Genomic DNA, 19,519 nt, shown 5'->3' with positions numbered 1-19,519 from the left:
AAACTCCCTCCCCCTTGTCACCTGAACCAGTAACATCCGGGAACTGAGCGCCCCTCTGAACCCCCTAAAACTCCCTCCCCCTTGTCACCTGAACCAGTAACATCCGGGCACTGAGCGCCCCTCTGAACCCCTAAAACTCCCTCCCCCTTGTCACATGAACCAGTAACATCCGGGCACTGAGCGCCCCTCTGAACCCCTAAAACTCCCTCCCCCTTGTCACCTGAACCAGTAACATCCGGGAACTGAGCGCCCCTCTGAACCCCTAAAATTCGCTCCCCCTTGTCACCTGAACCAGTAACATCCGGGCACTGAGCGCCCCTCTGAACCCCCTAAAACTCCCTCCCCCTTGTCTCCTGAACCAGTAACATCCGGGCACTGAGCGCCCCTCTGAACCCCTAAAACTCCCTCCCCCTTGTCACCTGAACCAGTAACATCCGGGCACTGAGCGCCCCTCTGAACCCCTAAAACTCCCTCCCCCTTGTCACCTGAACCAGTAACATCCGGGCACTGAGCGCCCCTCTGAACCCCCTAAAACTCCCTCCCCCTTGTCACCTGAACCAGTAACATCCGGGCACTGAGCGCCCCTCTGAACCCCCTAAAACTCCCTCCCTCTTGTCACCTGAACCAGTAACATCCGGGCACTGAGCGCCCCTCTGAACCCCCTAAAACTCCCTCCCCCTTGTCACATGAACCAGTAACATCCGGGCACTGAGCGCCCCTCTGAACCCCCTAAAACTCCCTCCCTCTTGTCACCTGAACCAGTAACATCCGGGCACTGAGCGCCCCTCTGAACCCCCTAAAACTCCCTCCCCCTTGTCACATGTATCAGTAACATCCGGACACTGAGCGCCCCTCTGAACCCCTAAAACTCCCTCCCCCTTGTCACCTGAACCAGTAACATCCGGGCACTGAGCGCCCCTCTGAACCCCTAAAACTCCCTCCCTCTTGTCACCTGAACCAGTAACATCAGGGCACTGAGCGCCCCTCTGAACCCCCTAAAACTCCCTCCCTCTTGTCACCTGAACCAGTAACATCCGGGCACTGAGCGCCCCTCTGAACCCCCTAAAACACCCTCCCCCTTGTCACATGAACCAGTAACATCCGGGCACTGAGCGCCCCTCTGAACCCCCTAAAACTCCCTCCCCCTTGTCACCTGAACCAGTAACATCCGGGCACTGAGCGCCCCTCTGAACCCCCTAAAACTCCCTCCCCTTTGTCACATGAACCAGTAACATCCGGGCACTGAGCGCCCCTCTGAACCCCCTAAAACTCCCTCCCCCTTGTCATATGAACCAGTAACATCCGGGCACTGAGCGCCCCTCTGAACCCCCTAAAACTCCCTTCCCCTTGTCACATGAACCAGTAACATCCGGGCACTGAGCGCCCCTCTGAACCCCTAGAACTCCCTCCCCCTTGTCACCTGAACCAGTAACATCCGGGCACTGAGCGCCCCTCTGAACCCCCTAAAACTCCCTCCCCTTTGTCACATGAACCAGTAACATCCGGGCACTGAGCGCCCCTCTGAACCCCCTAAAACTCCCTCCCCCTTGTCATATGAACCAGTAACATCCGGGCACTGAGCGCCCCTCTGAACCCCCTAAAACTCCCTTCCCCTTGTCACATGAACCAGTAACATCCGGGCACTGAGCGCCCCTCTGAACCCCCTAAAACTCCCTCCCCCTTGTCACATGAACCAGTAACATCCGGGAACTGAGCGCCCCTCTGAAGCCCCTAAAACTCCCTCCCCCTTGTCACCTGAACCAGTAACATCCGGGCACTGAGCGCCCCTCTGAACCCCCTAAAACTCCCTCCCCCTTGTCACCTGAACCAGTAACATCCGGGCACTGAGCGCCCCTCTGAACCCCCTAAAACTCCCTCCCCTTTGTCACATGAACCAGTAACATCCGGGCACTGAGCGCCCCTCTGAACCCCCTAAAACTCCCTCCCCCTTGTCATATGAACCAGTAACATCCGGGCACTGAGCGCCCCTCTGAACCCCCTAAAACTCCCTTCCCCTTGTCACATGAACCAGTAACATCCGGGCACTGAGCGCCCCTCTGAACCCCTAAAACTCCCTTCCCCTTGTCACCTGAGCCAGTAACATCCGGGCACTGAGCGCCCCTCTGAACCCCTAAAACTCCCTCCCCCTTGTCATATGAACCAGTAACATCCGGGCACTGAGCGCCCCTCTGAACCCCCTAAAACTCCCTCCCCCTTGTCACCTGAACCAGTAACATCCGGGCACTGAGCGCCCCTCTGAACCCCCTAAAACTCCCTCCCCCTTGTCACCTGAACCAGTAACATCCGGGCACTGAGCGCCCCTCTGAACCCCTAAAACTCCCTCCCCCTTGTCATATGAACCAGTAACATCCGGGCACTGAGCGCCCCTCTGAACCCCCTAAAACTCCCTCCCCCTTGTCATATGAACCAGTAACATCCGGGCACTGAGCGCCCCTCTGAACCCCCTAAAACTCCCTCCCCCTTGTCACCTGAACCAGTAACATCTGGGCACTGAGCGCCCCTCTGAACCCCCTAAAACTCCCTCCCCCTTGTCACCTGAACCAGTAACATCCGGGAACTGAGCGCCCCTCTGAACCCCCTAAAACTCCCTCCCCCTTGTCACCTGAACCAGTAACATCCGGGCACTGAGCGCCCCTCTGAACCCCTAAAACTCCCTCCCCCTTGTCACATGAACCAGTAACATCCGGGCACTGAGCGCCCCTCTGAACCCCTAAAACTCCCTCCCCCTTGTCACCTGAACCAGTAACATCCGGGAACTGAGCGCCCCTCTGAACCCCTAAAATTCGCTCCCCCTTGTCACCTGAACCAGTAACATCCGGGCACTGAGCGCCCCTCTGAACCCCCTAAAACTCCCTCCCCCTTGTCTCCTGAACCAGTAACATCCGGGCACTGAGCGCCCCTCTGAACCCCTAAAACTCCCTCCCCCTTGTCACCTGAACCAGTAACATCCGGGCACTGAGCGCCCCTCTGAACCCCTAAAACTCCCTCCCCCTTGTCACCTGAACCAGTAACATCCGGGCACTGAGCGCCCCTCTGAACCCCCTAAAACTCCCTCCCCCTTGTCACCTGAACCAGTAACATCCGGGCACTGAGCGCCCCTCTGAACCCCCTAAAACTCCCTCCCCCTTGTCACCTGAACCAGTAACATCCGGGCACTGAGCGCCCCTCTGAACCCCCTAAAACTCCCTCCCTCTTGTCACCTGAACCAGTAACATCCGGGCACTGAGCGCCCCTCTGAACCCCCTAAAACTCCCTCCCCCTTGTCACATGAACCAGTAACATCCGGGCACTGAGCGCCCCTCTGAACCCCCTAAAACTCCCTCCCTCTTGTCACCTGAACCAGTAACATCCGGGCACTGAGCGCCCCTCTGAACCCCCTAAAACTCCCTCCCCCTTGTCACATGTATCAGTAACATCCGGACACTGAGCGCCCCTCTGAACCCCTAAAACTCCCTCCCCCTTGTCACCTGAACCAGTAACATCCGGGCACTGAGCGCCCCTCTGAACCCCTAAAACTCCCTCCCTCTTGTCACCTGAACCAGTAACATCAGGGCACTGAGCGCCCCTCTGAACCCCCTAAAACTCCCTCCCTCTTGTCACCTGAACCAGTAACATCCGGGCACTGAGCGCCCCTCTGAACCCCCTAAAACACCCTCCCCCTTGTCACATGAACCAGTAACATCCGGGCACTGAGCGCCCCTCTGAACCCCCTAAAACTCCCTCCCCCTTGTCACCTGAACCAGTAACATCCGGGCACTGAGCGCCCCTCTGAACCCCCTAAAACTCCCTCCCCTTTGTCACATGAACCAGTAACATCCGGGCACTGAGCGCCCCTCTGAACCCCCTAAAACTCCCTCCCCCTTGTCATATGAACCAGTAACATCCGGGCACTGAGCGCCCCTCTGAACCCCCTAAAACTCCCTTCCCCTTGTCACATGAACCAGTAACATCCGGGCACTGAGCGCCCCTCTGAACCCCTAGAACTCCCTCCCCCTTGTCATATGAACCAGTAACATCCGGGCACTGAGCGCCCCTCTGAACCCCCTAAAACTCCCTCCCCTTTGTCACATGAACCAGTAACATCCGGGCACTGAGCGCCCCTCTGAACCCCCTAAAACTCCCTCCCCCTTGTCATATGAACCAGTAACATCCGGGCACTGAGCGCCCCTCTGAACCCCCTAAAACTCCCTTCCCCTTGTCACATGAACCAGTAACATCCGGGCACTGAGCGCCCCTCTGAACCCCCTAAAACTCCCTCCCCCTTGTCACATGAACCAGTAACATCCGGGAACTGAGCGCCCCTCTGAAGCCCCTAAAACTCCCTCCCCCTTGTCACCTGAACCAGTAACATCCGGGCACTGAGCGCCCCTCTGAACCCCCTAAAACTCCCTCCCCCTTGTCACCTGAACCAGTAACATCCGGGCACTGAGCGCCCCTCTGAACCCCCTAAAACTCCCTCCCCTTTGTCACATGAACCAGTAACATCCGGGCACTGAGCGCCCCTCTGAACCCCCTAAAACTCCCTCCCCCTTGTCATATGAACCAGTAACATCCGGGCACTGAGCGCCCCTCTGAACCCCCTAAAACTCCCTTCCCCTTGTCACATGAACCAGTAACATCCGGGCACTGAGCGCCCCTCTGAACCCCTAGAACTCCCTCCCCCTTGTCACCTGAACCAGTAACATCCGGGCACTGAGCGCCCCTCTGAACCCCCTAAAACTCCCTCCCCTTTGTCACATGAACCAGTAACATCCGGGCACTGAGCGCCCCTCTGAACCCCCTAAAACTCCCTCCCCCTTGTCATATGAACCAGTAACATCCGGGCACTGAGCGCCCCTCTGAACCCCCTAAAACTCCCTTCCCCTTGTCACATGAACCAGTAACATCCGGGCACTGAGCGCCCCTCTGAACCCCTAGAACTCCCTCCCCCTTGTCACCTGAACCAGTAACATCCGGGCACTGAGCGCCCCTCTGAACCCCCTAAAACTCCCTCCCCTTTGTCACATGAACCAGTAACATCCGGGCACTGAGCGCCCCTCTGAACCCCCTAAAACTCCCTCCCCCTTGTCATATGAACCAGTAACATCCGGGCACTGAGCGCCCCTCTGAACCCCCTAAAACTCCCTTCCCCTTGTCACATGAACCAGTAACATCCGGGCACTGAGCGCCCCTCTGAACCCCCTAAAACTCCCTTCCCCTTGTCACATGAACCAGTAACATCCGGGCACTGAGCGCCCCTCTGAAGCCCCTAAAACTCCCTCCCCCTTGTCACATGAACCAGTAACATCCGGGAACTGAGCGCCCCTCTGAAGCCCCTAAAACTCCCTCCCCCTTGTCACCTGAACCAGTAACATCCGGGCACTGAGCGCCCCTCTGAACCCCCTAAAACTCCCTCCCCCTTGTCACCTGAACCAGTAACATCCGGGCACTGAGCGCCCCTCTGAACCCCCTAAAACTCCCTCCCCTTTGTCACATGAACCAGTAACATCCGGGCACTGAGCGCCCCTCTGAACCCCCTAAAACTCCCTCCCCCTTGTCATATGAACCAGTAACATCCGGGCACTGAGCGCCCCTCTGAACCCCCTAAAACTCCCTTCCCCTTGTCACATGAACCAGTAACATCCGGGCACTGAGCGCCCCTCTGAAGCCCCTAAAACTCCCTCCCCCTTGTCACATGAACCAGTAACATCCGGGAACTGAGCGCCCCTCTGAACCCCCTAAAACTCCCTCCCCCTTGTCACCTGAACCAGTAACATCCGGGCACTGAGCGCCCCTCTGTGACGGACCAGGCCGTGTCTGGGCACAGCTTAGGGCGTCCGCTCAGGGCGAATTGCTCAAATCCGGGGCTCTTTACAGTCCCCCTGACTGGCGACCTCTCCAAACAGGCCACAAACCAGTCTCACAGAGCGCTTCAGCAGACTGCCTGAAGCCTCCTGAGCAAAACCCCTCCGACACCCCAGCAATATCCGTGCCCCAGATGGCCCTGGGCCTATACACAGGTGGGGGGTCCTAGCACCCAATCCCACCTACCCCGAACAAGTTCTGTCCGGTTCCAAGAAACCAGCCACAGATCCCTGGTCAATTTACCCTCTGGACCTTACCACAAATCACGCTGGGCCAGTCCTTTAGAATCTATATCTAAAGGTTTATTATTATAGGAAAGAAAAGCCTGAGAGTGAGGTTATTAAAGTACAGTACGTTACATGCACCGAATCTCCCAGGTCTCGATGCAGGCTCTAGCAGAGATGTTGCAGCTGCTGGTTTAAAAGTTCTTATTGCACATCCTACGATCAGGATGGGTTCACAGGTCTTCCGGGCTCTTCAATCCCTGCAATGCTGCCTCCGGGATGAAGTGCTGAGCTGAGAACCAAAATGGCCTCGACCACATGGCCTCTTTATACCCCTTCCTGGCCTCTTCTGGTCTCAGCTGGTCACCTGGTCAGAGGCCAATCTCTGCTGGCAGCTCTTGGGTCTCCGCCCTCCTCTTTAGGTGTGTCTTTGGGCCATCAAGGGCCATTGTTCCACAGGGCTTTGCTACCCAGCCTGTCCATAGCCATGCTTAACCACATTCACAGAAATATTCAGCTTCCACACAGATTACAGATTCCTACCTACACACACAGACATTATACACTCACATAAATAGCGTACATAAGATCAGCAAACAATTCAATCCCCATTCAATCCCCCCATACCAATTTCTGGGGCCAACACCCCCACCCAGGGGTGCAGCAGCGATCTGGCTGCTTCCCTCCAATTCAGCAACGTGACACCCTCTGAACCCCTAAAACTCCCTTCCCTTGTCACATGAACCAGTAACATCCGGGCACTGAGCGCCCCTCTGAAGCCCCTAAAACTCCCTCCCCCTTGTCACATGAACCAGTAACATCCGGGAACTGAGCGCCCCTCTGAACCCCTAAAACTCCCTCTCCCTTGTCACCTGAACCAGTAACATCCGGGCACTGAGCGCCCCTCTGAACCCCCTAAAACTCCCTCCCCCTTGTCACATGAACCAGTAACATCCGGGCACTGAGCGCCCCTCTGAACCCCTAAAACTCCCTCCCCCTTGTCACCTGAACCAGTAACATCCGGGCACTGAGCGCCCCTCTGAACCCCTAAAACTCCCTCCCCCTTGTCACCTGAACCAGTAACATCCGGGCACTGAGCGCCCCTCTGAACCCCCTAAAACTCCCTCCCCCTTGTCACCTGAACCAGTAACATCCGGGCACTGAGCGCCCCTCTGAACCCCCTAAAACTCCCTCCCCCTTGTCACCTGAACCAGTAACATCCGGGCACTGAGCGCCCCTCTGAACCCCTAAAACTCCCTCCCCCTTGTCACCTGAACCAGTAACATCCGGGCACTGAGCACCCCTCTGCATGCACCCCCCCCCCAGCCCTAAAACTCCCCAGTTCCTCACAGCAGGTCTGCCTGGGGATGGGCACCACCTTCCGCGCCCCCCCCCCCCCCCCCCAGGAGAAGTCTCCCTGGGAACTGGCATCACACCACCCTTCCCCCCCACCGCTCTCCTGCAGGGCAGGCCTCCCTGAACATAAGAACATAAGAAGGGCCAGACTGGGTCAGACCAAAGGTTCTTCCAGCCCAGTGTCCTGTCTGCCCACAGTGGCCAATGCCAGGTGTCCCAGAGGGAGGGAACCGAACAGGGAATCATCAAGTGATCTCTCTCCTGCCATCCATCCCCACCCTCTGACAGACAGAGGCCAGGGACACCATTCCTTACCCATACGGGCTAATAGCCATTAGTGGACTTAACCTCCATGAATTTATCTAGTTCTCTTTTAAACCCTGTTGTAGTCCTACCCTTCACAACCTCCTGGGGCAAGGAGTTCCACAGATGACTGTGCGCTGTGTGAAGAAGAACTTCCTTTTATTTGTTTTAAACCTGCTGCCCATTAGTTTCATTTGGTGGCCCCTAGTTCTTATATTATGGGAACAAGTCAATAACTTTTCCTTGTTCACTTTCTCCACACCACTCATGATTTTATAGACCTCTGTCATATCCCCTCTTAGTCTCCTCTTTTCCAAGCTGAAAAGTCCCCGTCTCTTTAATCTCTCCTCATATGGGACCTGTTCCAAACCCCTCACCATTTTAGTTGCCCTTCTCTGAACCTTTTCCAATGCCAGTAGATCTTTTGAGATGAGCAGCCCACATCTGTACACAGTATTCCAGATGTGGGCGTCCCAGGGATTTATATCAGGGCAATAAGGTATTCTCCGTCTTATTCTCTATCCCTTTTTAATGATTCCTGGGGATGGGCACCACCTCCCCTCCCCCACCACAGGGCAGGTCTCCCTGGGGTTGGGCACCACCCTCCCCCCACAGGGGATGGGGAGCGTCTCTTGTCTTACCTGGCTACCAGGGCGTAACCCAGCTTCCCTGGGCAGGTCCTGCAGATCCAGCATGCAGCCAGCAGCGAGACCCTGGACCTGCGCGCTGGCCCCCGCTACCTCCTGCAGGTGCGAGCCAAGCCCAATGGGCAGCAGCTCCAGGGCTTCTGGAGCGCCTGGTCCGAGCCCATCGTGGTGACAGCTCCTGGAGCAGGTATGGGCGGTGCTGTCACACAGGGCTCACAGGGCACAGTTACTGGCCCCGCACCTCTGGCTGCCGCATCCCGGGCCTGGCCACGGGCTCTGCCCACGCGCTTTACCGCCTGGCCACGGGCTCTGCCCACCCGCTTCGCTGCCTGGCCACGGGCTCCACCCACCCGCTTCGCTGCCTGGCCACGGGCGCCACCCACCCGCTTCGCTGTCTGGCCACGGGCTCCACCCACCCGCTTCGCTGCCTGGCCACGGGCTCCACCCACCCGCTTCGCTGCCTGGCCACGGGCTCCACCCACCCGCTTCGCTGCATGGCCACGGGCTCCGCCCACGCGCTTCGCTGCCTGGCCACGGGCGCCGCCCACCCGCTTCGCTGTCTGGCCACGGGCGCCACCCACCCGCTTCGCTGTCTGGCCACGGGCGCCACCCACCCGCTTCGCTGCCTGGCCACGGGCGCCACCCACCCGCTTCGCTGCCTGGCCACAGGCTCCACCCACGTGCTTCGCTGCCTGGCCACGGGCGCCGCCCACGCGCTTCGCTGCCTGGCCACGGGCGCCACCCACCCGCTTCGCTGTCTGGCCACGGGCGCCACCCACCCGCTTCGCTGCCTGGCCACGGGCGCCACCCACCCGCTTCGCTGCCTGGCCACAGGCTCCACCCACGCGCTTCGCTGCCTGGCCACGGGCGCCGCCCACGCGCTTCGCTGCCTGGCCACGGGCGCCGCCCACGCGCTTCGCTGCCTGGCCACGGGCGCCGCCCACGCGCTTCGCTGCCTGGCCACGGGCGCCACCCACCCGCTTCGCTGCCTGGCCACGGGTGCCACCCACCCGCTTCACTGCCTGGCCACGGGCTCCGCCCAGGCACTTCACTGCCTGGCCACGGGCGCCACCTACCCGCTTCGCCGCCTGGCCACGGGCGCCACCCACCCGCTTCGCCGCCTGGCCACGGGCTCCGCCCACGCGCTTCGCCGCCTGGCCACGGGCTCCATCCACGCGCTTCGCTGCCTGGCCACGGGTGCCACCCACCCGCTTCGTCGCCTGGCCACGGGCTCCGCCCACGCGCTTCGCCGCCTGGCCACGGGCTCCACCCACGCGCTTCGCCGCCTGGCCACGGGCGCCACCCACCCGCTTCGTCGCTTGGCCACGGGTGCCACCCACCCGCTTCGCCGCCTGGCCACGGGCTCCGCCCACGCGCTTCGCCGCCTGGCCACGGGCGCCACCCACCCGCTTCGCCGCCTGGCCACGGGGTCCGCCCAGGCACTTCACCGCCTGGCCACGGGCGCCACCCACGCGCTTCGCCGCCTGGCCACGGGCTCTGCCCACGCGCTTCGCCGCCTGGCCACGGGCACCACCCACCCGCTTCGCCGCCTGGCCACGGGGTCCGCCCAGGCACTTCACCGCCTGGCCACGGGCGCCACCCACGCGCTTCGCCGCCTGGCCACGGGCTCTGCCCACGCGCTTCGCCGCCTGGCCACGGGCTCCGCCCACGCGGTTCGCCGCCAGGCCACGGGCACCACCCACCCGCTTCGCCGCCTGGCCACGGGGTCCGCCCAGGCACTTCACCGCCTGGCCACGGGCGCCACCCACGCGCTTCGCCGCCTGGCCACGGGCTCTGCCCACGCGCTTCGCCGCCTGGCCACGGGCTCCGCCCACGCGCTTCGCCGCCTGGCCATGGGCTCCGCCCAGGCACTTCACCACCTAGCCACGGGCGCCACCCACGCGCTTCGCCGCCTGGCCATGGGCTCCGCCCAGGCACTTCACCGCCTGGCCACGGGTGCCACCCACCCGCTTCGCCGCCTGGCCACGGGCTCCGCCCAGGCACTTCGCCACCTGGCCACGGGCACCGCCCACCCGCTTCACCGCCTAGCCACGGGCGCCACCCACGCGCTTCGCCGCCTGGCCATGGGCTCCGCCCAGGCACTTCACCACCTAGCCACGGGCTCCGCCCAGGCGCTTCGCCGCCTGGCCACGGGCTCCGCCCAGGCACTTCACCGCCTGGCCACGGGCGCCATCCACCCGCTTCGCCGCCTGGCCACGTGCTCCGCCCACGCGCTTCGCCGCCAGGCCACGGGCTCCACCCACACGCTTCGCCGCCTGGCCACGGGCTCTTCTCACGCAGTGATGCCGAGGGCCGTCTCAGAGCAGGGCCGGCGGGAGCAGCCCTGGAACATAGTGCCGGGATTTCTCAGCTTGGCCGTTCTGATTGGTCCCTCCAGGGTCAGACGCTTGAGCTGAGCCCCCCTTTGGGTCACAATTTGAGGTGTGCCCCCCAACTGCCCGTACGCCCCTCGGGTTGCTAGGGGAAGGTGCTGGGGAAGGGCTGCTGGGTGGGGAATTGGCACCACTGGGGCAGATGGTGAGGGGCCCCAGTCTGGGTGGCTGGTGGAGGGGAGTTGGAGGTCGAGGGAGTGCTTGTTCCTGGGCTCTGCCACCCAGAGCCACTCTCCCTGCAAATATTCCCAGCACCCCCTTGGAACGGGTCGTGACCAATGGCTCGATGTCAGGATGGCCGTCGGTCGGTTACTAGCGGAGTGCCCCAAGGGTCGGTTCTAGGCCGGTTTTGTTCAATATCTTTATTAATGACCTGGCTGAGGGGATGGGTTGCACCCGCAGCAAGTTTGCGGCTGACACTAAGCAGGGGGAGGGGTAGATACGCTGGAGGGCAGGGACAGGGTCCAGAGCGACCTGCACAGACTAGAGGATGGGCCCAAGAGAAATCTGCGGAGGTTCCACAAGGTCGAGTGCAGAGTCCCGCCCCTGGGGCGGAGGGATCCCCAGCGCTGTTACCGGCTGGGGGCCGACTGGCTGAGCAGCCGTTCAGCGGAACAGGCCCTGGGGCTCCAGTGGACCAGACGCTGGTTCTTTCATTTGTGCTGGTTGTTTTGAAGTTTAAGTCCCGTCCACGTGCTCGCAGCGCCCCGGGGTGGCGTCTGCACAGTGTGTAACCCCCGTCCAGCCACGCAGCTGGGGGCACGGGCTGGACTCCCCAGGGCTGGAGGGTGGCCCAGGATGGTCCATCGGGACAGCCGGGCCATGGAGCAAGTGCAGGCCCCAGCCGGAGCAGCGTCCTGAGCCAGGGGGACGTGCCTGCTCGAACTAGATCGCCCGGGACTCACAGGAGCCATCTCCAACAGCGTGTCCGGCTCATCCCACGCCCCAGTTGTCATGGGCCCCCCAGCGCAGGGACAGGCTGTGAGCTCCCGAGGGCCCCTCCAGCCCCCTCGCCCACCTCTCCCCAGCGTCACGCAGGTGGGCCGCGTCCCTCCTGGCACCCCGGAGCCGCTGCACCGGGGCTCCCTCTGGTCCACGTGCTGCCCAGCCAGACCCCAGGGCCTCAGAACCGCCTCGCGCCGGGGACGCCCCGTGACCCCGGCCCAGCCGGTCACCGCACCAAGTCTGATGGTCACCGGCGACACGCAGCGCTCAGCAATTCCCGTTGTCATCACAGGCCGCCAGGCCACGCGGGAGCCCGACGCCCTCTCTGTCCCTGGCAGGGTCGTCCTGAGCCTCAGCATCACGCTGCTCTTCTGCATGGCGCTCCTGGGGCTCCGCTTCACCTGTCCCTCCGCGTACAGGTAACCCCCCCCGCCGGGCACGGGTAACCGCCCCTCCCCCGCCGGGCACGGGTAACCGCCCCTCCCCCCGCCGGGCACGGGTAACTGCCCCCCCCCGCCGGGCACGGGTAACCGCCCCTCCCCCCACCGGGCACGGATAACCGCCCCCCCCCGCCGGGGGGTACGGGTAACTGGCCTGCCCTGCTCCCCGGTTTCTCCCTGCCCATAGCGCACTCCTCGCTGTGCCCACCCGCGCTTGTCTTTCCCCAGAGCAGGCGCTGGGCTGGCACAGGCCGGCCCGTGTATTCCCAGGGCAGCCAAGCACAGGTCGGTGTCTCCCCATGGATCTGTGGGGTGCTGTGGGGGGTGGGGCTTCGCTTCCTGGCCCGTGTAGAGCCGGGGGGGGTGAGTTCATGCTCCCTTTTTGCCCCTCCAGCAACGTGAAGCGGAAGCTCTGGCCCCCCGCCCCAGACCTGCACCGCGTCCTGGCCACGTTCCTCGCCGAGGGCAGCAAACAGCAGCAGGTGAGGGGCAGAGGGCCCCGTTTGTGGGGCGGAGGAGGGGCAGAGGCCGAGGGCCCCATTCGTGGGGAGGGGGAGGGTCAGCGGGCCCCGTTCGCGGGGCGGGGAGGGGCAGCGGGCCCCGTTCGCGGGGCGGGGAGGGGCAGCGGGCCCCATTCGCGGGGCGGGGAGGGGCAGAGGCCGAGGGCCCCATTCGTGGGGAGGGGGAGGGTCAGCGGGCCCCGTTCGCGGGGCGGGGAGGGGCAGCGGGCCCCATTCGCGGGGCGGGGGCAGAAGCAGAGGGCAGTGAGGTGGACCGTATCCCATGGCAGTCCAGTCGTGCCTGCTGTTATACACAGAGGGTGGGATACAGGCTTTGTCTGGGGGGCTACCTCCCCCCGCTCCTGTCCTGGCTCACGTTCAGCTGAGCTGTCCACCCTTCCTCCTGAAGGCGATCCCGGCCTTCTACAACAAGCCCTGTGAGGACGTGATCCGACCCTGCTTGCTGGAGGTGCTTTCTGAGAGCCCCCCCGAGCCCCCCCTGCAGAAGGCTGGCAGCCCACCGGGCCCGGAGGATGCAGAGGCTCCCGCCGGCTCCTCTCTCCAGCAGGACTACATGGTGCTGCAGCCCAGCAGCCCCGCCGGCAGCCGCTACGAGAACGAGTACTTGGACAGCAGGGAGGAGGGGGCTGACCCCTACCTGTGGGGTCTCGCTGTGCTTCTGCCCCATGTCCCGGGGGCCCACTCCGAGCACCAGCAGGACAGGGCAGAGACCCAGCACCGCCCCCTGGTGCCTAGCACCCTCCAGTATGCACACACGCCTCGGGGGGGGCCTGTGGGCTCTGCGGACGAGGACTGGACTCGCCCCCGGCCTGGGAAGCTGCCCACGCCCACGACACACATTTCTAACCAGTCCTACCTGCTGATGAGCAGCTGGGACCAGCAGCCCTGCCTGTGAGTGCCGAGGACTGGAGTGAGACGAAGGGCTTGCATGTCTCTGGGCCCTCCCAGCTTGAGTCAGCCTGGACTCTGCTGGGCAGGAGGAGCTCAGACTGTGGTGTTATGAGCACTTCCTCTGCGCCTGCACTGCGAGCTGCAGTGGGTCAGTCTCTGCTCCAGCTGGGCTAGGCGTGGGGGTGTCCGACCAGTCCGCGGCTCCCCGGCATGTGATCAGGCTGAGGCAATCCCCAGACAAGCTGCACTCTGGCGCTACCAGAGAAGGCCTGCAGGGTGGGGCAGAAATCTGCAAGCCCTCGCCAAGGACCCCATCCCTGGTGCCCCCCCAGCCGTGGCCCTGGGGGAGGGTTGCCAAGAGCTTCCATCGAGGACGGGGTGAGCCTCGCCTGGGTTCTGCCAGGCCTGGCTTGCTTTAAAACAGAGCGTGGGTTTCTAGGGATAAAAGCCGGCCCCATCCCTGCCTCTGCGTGTCCGCAGGAGCATGCACAAGCAGCACCGCTCGCCGGTCTGCAGGGGAGGGTGCTCAGAGCAGTGTCAGGAACCCCCCGACTAGACGAGTTTAGTGTGCTCTGACTGGCTCGGCCAAGGAGAGCCCCAGCTGACAGCGGCTGCACCACGGCCAGTCCTGGTGCCGACTACAGGTGCAGGGGGCGTGGCTGTCGCCTCTGGGATCTGGAGCGGGGGATCATGTAACTGCTTTGCGCCAAAGAACCCGGCCAGCAATATGGATGCCACGACGGGGAAAGTCGCAGCCTGGAGCCAAACCGCTTCCTGATGCAAACCCATGGGAGCTACAGTGAGAGCAGGTGCAGCCAGTGCTCTTCGGTGTCCTTTGCAGGCTAGTAGCTGGGGGTACATGCCAAGGCGAGGGTGGGTGCGTGAGACAAGCCCCACCGTAGCACTTCCATACAAGGGCTGAAGCAACCATTGAATTCCTGGGTGAAGGGACACACATGGCATCGTTGCCCAAAAAGGGACTTGTAGGCAGCAGACGACCTCGGCTTTGGTGGATGAGCCTGGGGGCACGGCTAGGTAACTGATAAGCTATAATGCAAACCCTCAACACACATTCATGGGTTACAGGCACAGCAAGCTAGAGCAAGGCAACCCCGCTGTTCATTGGAGGGACATGAGTGGAAGTGGGCGCCAGCAAGCTCAGCTGTGGGGGTGGGCAGACAGACTGTTCACCTCTGCAGGCGCTACCGGGGTGCCTTGGAATGGGGGGTGCCCATGGGTCCTGGGGAGGTGCTTGCTGGGAACCCGGTGGCAGTAGTTGGGTGGGTGGCGTAAACTGGACAATAATTCAGTTAAATGATTGTCCAGGAAGATGCTTGGCAGTGCTGCTCCCCTATGGCCATGGAGGACAGGCCCAGTGGCCTACGGTGTACAGTACGTGGGGCACAGTGTGTTCTGCTGGGAGCAAACACACTTCTGCAGGAAAACTCTTGGAGAAGTGCACCAGCATTGGCACGAGAGCACAGATCTGCATGCTCCATCAGGGCGCTGGCACGCAAATGGGTCTGTGAAACTTACTGCTGGGAGTGATCAGACCCCTGCTCTGCTGCTGGCTCCATGTCACCTGTCAGGTTCGTTTGGACACTGCCCCATTTCTCTGGGGACTCGTGCCACAGACAAAAGCTCATGAAACCTGCAGGGGCAGATCGATGCAACTGCCAGCAGGTGGACACATCATAGATACAGTAGCCCAGTGGCTGAGTCTGGAACGCCGAAATGCTGGCTGTTCCCTCTGGGCGGCGCTGTTGCCTGAAATGCTGGCTGGTCCCTCTGGGCGGCCGTGCTGCATGGGAAGTGCAGGGCCCGAATGGCCGCTTGCTCCCCTGCGGCAGCCCGGCTGAGTGGCGTAGTAGTGGTGTGCAGCATGACAGCGACTCCAGGCCCCACTCCCTGGCCATGAACATCACTGCTCCGCCCCCCTTCACCTCCCACCGTGGTGCGCTGCTCAGTCAGGCCGCCGCATGGGAGCAAATGGTGCAAGCAACTGTTTGGGCTCCCCCGAGTGACAGGCAGGAGGGGGAGGAGAAGAGAAAGAGAGAGAGGCAGGAGGTGGAGGAGAGCTGAGAGAGGGAGAGGGACAGACGGAGCGAGAGACCGGAGGCTCAGGAGAGAAGACCAATGTGGAGGAGAGACCTGAAAATCCCGTTCTATGACGAGCTAATTGGCTAGTTTACAACAGTCTCCCATAGCTGTTATAGGAGCTTCACCTCATCCAAGGAAGAGAAGCACTGGCGGCGGCGGCGGCGGGCAGGATGTTGGCCTCTACTGCAGCGGGCAGGACCCTTGGACTATGTCTACACTGCAGACTTTTTGCGCAAGAAAAGATGTTCTTGCACAAAAACTTGCCAGGTGTCTACACTGCATGCGCATTCTTGTGCAAGTAAATGTACAGTGCAGCATCAGAAAACGGGGCTTCTTCCGGAAGAGCTACTCCTCTCCCCACTAGGAATAAGCCCTCCTGCGCAAGAGCTCTTCCACAAGAAGACAGTGTAGACAGGCAACATGGATTTCTTGTGCAAGAAACCCCTATGGCTAAAATGGCCATCAGAGCTTTCTTGTGCAAGAGAGCATCCACACTGCCATGGACACTCTTGCACAAAAGCACATCTCTTGCGCGAAAACACGTGGCAGTGTGGACACACTCTCGTGGAAGATTTTTTTGCACAAGAACTCTTGCACAAAACAGTTCTTGCGCAAGAAGCCTGCAGTGTAGATGTAGCCTTGGTGATGCTGTGGATTATCAGAGCACCTGTTGTTTTGTTATATACTTGTCTTGTATTGCATTTGGAAACAGTCAAGAGGGGCGCAACCCTCTAAAGAACGGCCACTAATTCTAACCTGTAAGTAACGTAGTAAGCCTTCCCCCTCCCCCCAAAATGTACTAGAAAACTGGACCCAGCCTTGGGAGGCCTAGTGTAACGGGACATCTGGACGCTTCTTGGGAGAGGTGGACTGTGCCTGGAGGAGAGAAGGTGCATGGCTCTGTACTACACACAAGACAGGGAGACAGACCCCACCTTAATGCCTGGCCCTAGCACAGAAAGCGTTGCCAGGTATACTGTACGTTTCCAGGGATACATGGGCAGCAGGATCCCAAAAGAAAAGGGGTGGAGTGTTAGAATACAGATCTTCAGGACAGCCTGAACAAGCCTAGAGTATCGTCCCTGAGCTACTTACAGAGAGAAAACAAAGAATCCAAATCACGCCTCCCTGTGTATGGGCCTTCGCTCACTGTCACAGTCTGAGGGCCAGCCAGAAGCTGGGAACCACACGGTCACTTTCCAAACCAGCTCTATTGCAATGAGGCAATGTTACTAGCTGAGAAGGGGATTAAATCGAACACCTCCAGATAAAGGAAAGATCCTAGAATACTTAAACCCTGTTTGATAACTCTCTAGGAGAACACATTTATCAACCACAGTGAAATCCCCCTTTCTTTATTGCTTTGTCATTCTAGTCCACACTGGTCCATTCGTACGCTGGATGGGCTCTGGCTCGGTTTCTACATGCTGTGTCCTTAATGTAGAGGGAAGGTCTGAAGCACTCACGCGACGGGATAGAATTGCTCAGAGAATTAGGGTGCAAGTGATTAGGGCTGGTTAGTAAAACCTCAGTAAAGATATTAGTTAAGGTGTAGCTAAGCAGAACACGTTTTCTTTTACCACCACGGACCCCAACATCCCCTCAGCGCCACCGCTTCCCCATGGCCCCGGTGCCCCACCACGGACCCCAACATCCCCTCAGCGCCACCGCTTCCCCATGGCCCCGGTGCCCCACCACGGACCCCAACATCCCCTCAGCGCCACCGCTTCCCCATGGCCCCGGTGCCCCACCATGGACCCCAACATCCCCTCAGCGCCACCGCTTCCCCATGGCCCCGGTGCCCCACCATGGACCCCAACATCCCCTCAGCGCCACCGCTTCCCCATGGCCCCGGTGCCCCACCATGGACCCCAACATCCCCTCAGCGCCACCGCTTCCCCATGGCCCCGGTGCCCCACCATGGACCCCAACATCCCCTCAGCACCACCGCTTCCCCATGGCCCCGGTGCCCCACCACGGACCCAAACATCCCCTCAGCGCCACCGCTTCCCCATAGCCCCGGTGCCCCACCATGGACCCGACATCCCCCCTCCCGCCACCGCTTCCCCATCGCCCCGGTGCCCCACCATGGACCCGACATCCCCCCCCCCCGCCACCGCTTCCCCCATCGCCCCGGTGCCCCACCATGGACCCCAACATCCCCTCAGCGCCACCGCTTCCCCATGGCCCCGGTGCCCCACCATGGACCCGACATCCCCCCCCCCCCGCCACCGCTTCCCCCATCGCCCCGGTGCCCCACCATGGACCCCAACATCCCCTCAGCGCCACCGCTTCCCCATTGCCCCGGTGCCCCACCATGGACCCGACATTCCCCCCCCCGCCACCGCTTCCCCATCGCCCCGGTGCCCCACCACGGACCCAACATCCCCCCCCCGCCACCGCTTCCCCCATCGCCCCGGTGCCCCACCACGGACCCAACATCCCCTCAGCGCCACCGCTTCCCCATGGCCCCGGTGCCCCACCATGGACCCAAACATCCCCTCAGCGCCACCGCTTCCCCATGGCCCCGGTGCCCCACCATGGACCCAACATCCCCTCAGCGCCACCGCTTCCCCATGGCCCCGGTGCCCCACCATGGACCCAAACATCCCCTCAGCGCCACCGCTTCCCCATGGCCCCGGTGCCCCACCATGGACCCCAACATCCCCTCAGCGCCACCGCTTCCCCATTGCCCCGGTGCCCCACCATGGACCCGACATCCCCCCCCCGCCACCGCTTCCCCATCGCCCCGGTGCCCCACCACGGACCCAACATCCCCCCCCCGCCACCGCTTCCCCCATCGCCCCGGTGCCCCACCACGGACCCAACATCCCCTCAGCGCCACCGCTTCCCCATGGCCCCGGTGCCCCACCACGGACCCCAACATCCCCTCAGCGCCACCGCTTCCCCATGGCCCCGGTGCCCCACCATGGACCCAAACATCCCCTCAGCGCCACCGCTTCCCCATGGCCCCGGTGCCCCACCATGGACCCAACATCCCCTCAGCGCCACCGCTTCCCCATGGCCCCGGTGCCCCACCATGGACCCCAACATCCCCCCCCCGCCACGGCTTCCCCATGGCCCCGGTGCCCCACCATGGACCCGACATCCTCTCAGCGCCATCGCTTACCCATCGCCCCGGTGCCCCCCCATGGACCCGACCTCCCCCCCCGCCACCGCTTCCCCATCGCCCCGGTGCCCCTCCCATGGACCCGACCTCCCCCCCCCCGCCACCGCTTCCCCATCGACCCGGTGCCCCCCATGGACCCGACATCCCCCCCCCGCCACCGCTTCCCCATCGCCCCGGTGCCCCCCCCATGGACCCGACATCCCCCCCCCGCCACCGCTTCCCCATCGCCCCGGTGCCCCCCCCATGGACCCGACATCCCCCCCCGCCACCGCTTCCCCGTCGCCCCGGTGCCCCCCCATGGACCCGACATCCCCCCCCCCGCCACCGCTTCCCCGTCGCCCCGGTGCCCCCCCATGGACCCGACATCCCCCCCCGCCACCGCTTCCCCGTCGCCCCGGTGCCCCCCCATGGACCCGACATCCCCCCCCCACCACCGCTTCCCCCATCGCCCCGGTGCCCCCCCATGGACCCGACATCCCCCCCCGCCACCGCTTCCCCGTCGCCCCGGTGCCCCCCCATGGACCCGACCTGCCCCCCCCGCCACCGCTTCCCCCATCGCCCCGGTGCCCCCCCATGGACCCGACATCCCCCCCCCGCCACCGCTTCCCCATCGCCCCGGTGCCCCCCCCATGGACCCGACATCCCCCCCCCGCCACCGCTTCCCCATCGCCCCGGTGCCCCCCCCCATGGACCCGACCTCCCCC

General features: G+C 62.6%; 1 protein-coding gene across 5 annotated transcripts in view; it reads left to right on the top strand.

Annotated features, from left to right (window-relative positions):
• MPL (MPL proto-oncogene, thrombopoietin receptor) overlaps nucleotides 1-16,474 on the top strand; it is a 75,192-nt gene extending 58,718 nt beyond the window's left edge. For 2 of the 5 annotated variants that reach the window (XM_075914579.1, XM_075914583.1), the window contains 4 exons: nucleotides 8,426-8,582; nucleotides 12,026-12,152; nucleotides 12,568-12,655; nucleotides 13,083-16,474. In XM_075914579.1, coding sequence (XP_075770694.1) covers nucleotides 8,426-8,582; nucleotides 12,026-12,152; nucleotides 12,568-12,655; nucleotides 13,083-13,589 — 879 coding nt within the window. In that variant the 3' untranslated portion in view covers nucleotides 13,590-16,474. The remainder of the gene's footprint in view (nucleotides 1-8,425; nucleotides 8,583-12,025; nucleotides 12,153-12,567; nucleotides 12,656-13,082) is intronic. The other 3 variants (XM_075914580.1, XM_075914582.1, XM_075914581.1) reach the window with 3 other exon arrangements.
• Nucleotides 16,475-19,519: the final 3,045 nt, after the last annotated feature.

This window comes from Pelodiscus sinensis, unplaced genomic scaffold (assembly GCF_049634645.1).
Source record: "Pelodiscus sinensis isolate JC-2024 unplaced genomic scaffold, ASM4963464v1 ctg65, whole genome shotgun sequence".
NCBI lineage: Eukaryota > Metazoa > Chordata > Testudines > Trionychidae > Pelodiscus > Pelodiscus sinensis.
This window is presented reverse-complemented; position numbering and strand designations above follow the sequence as displayed.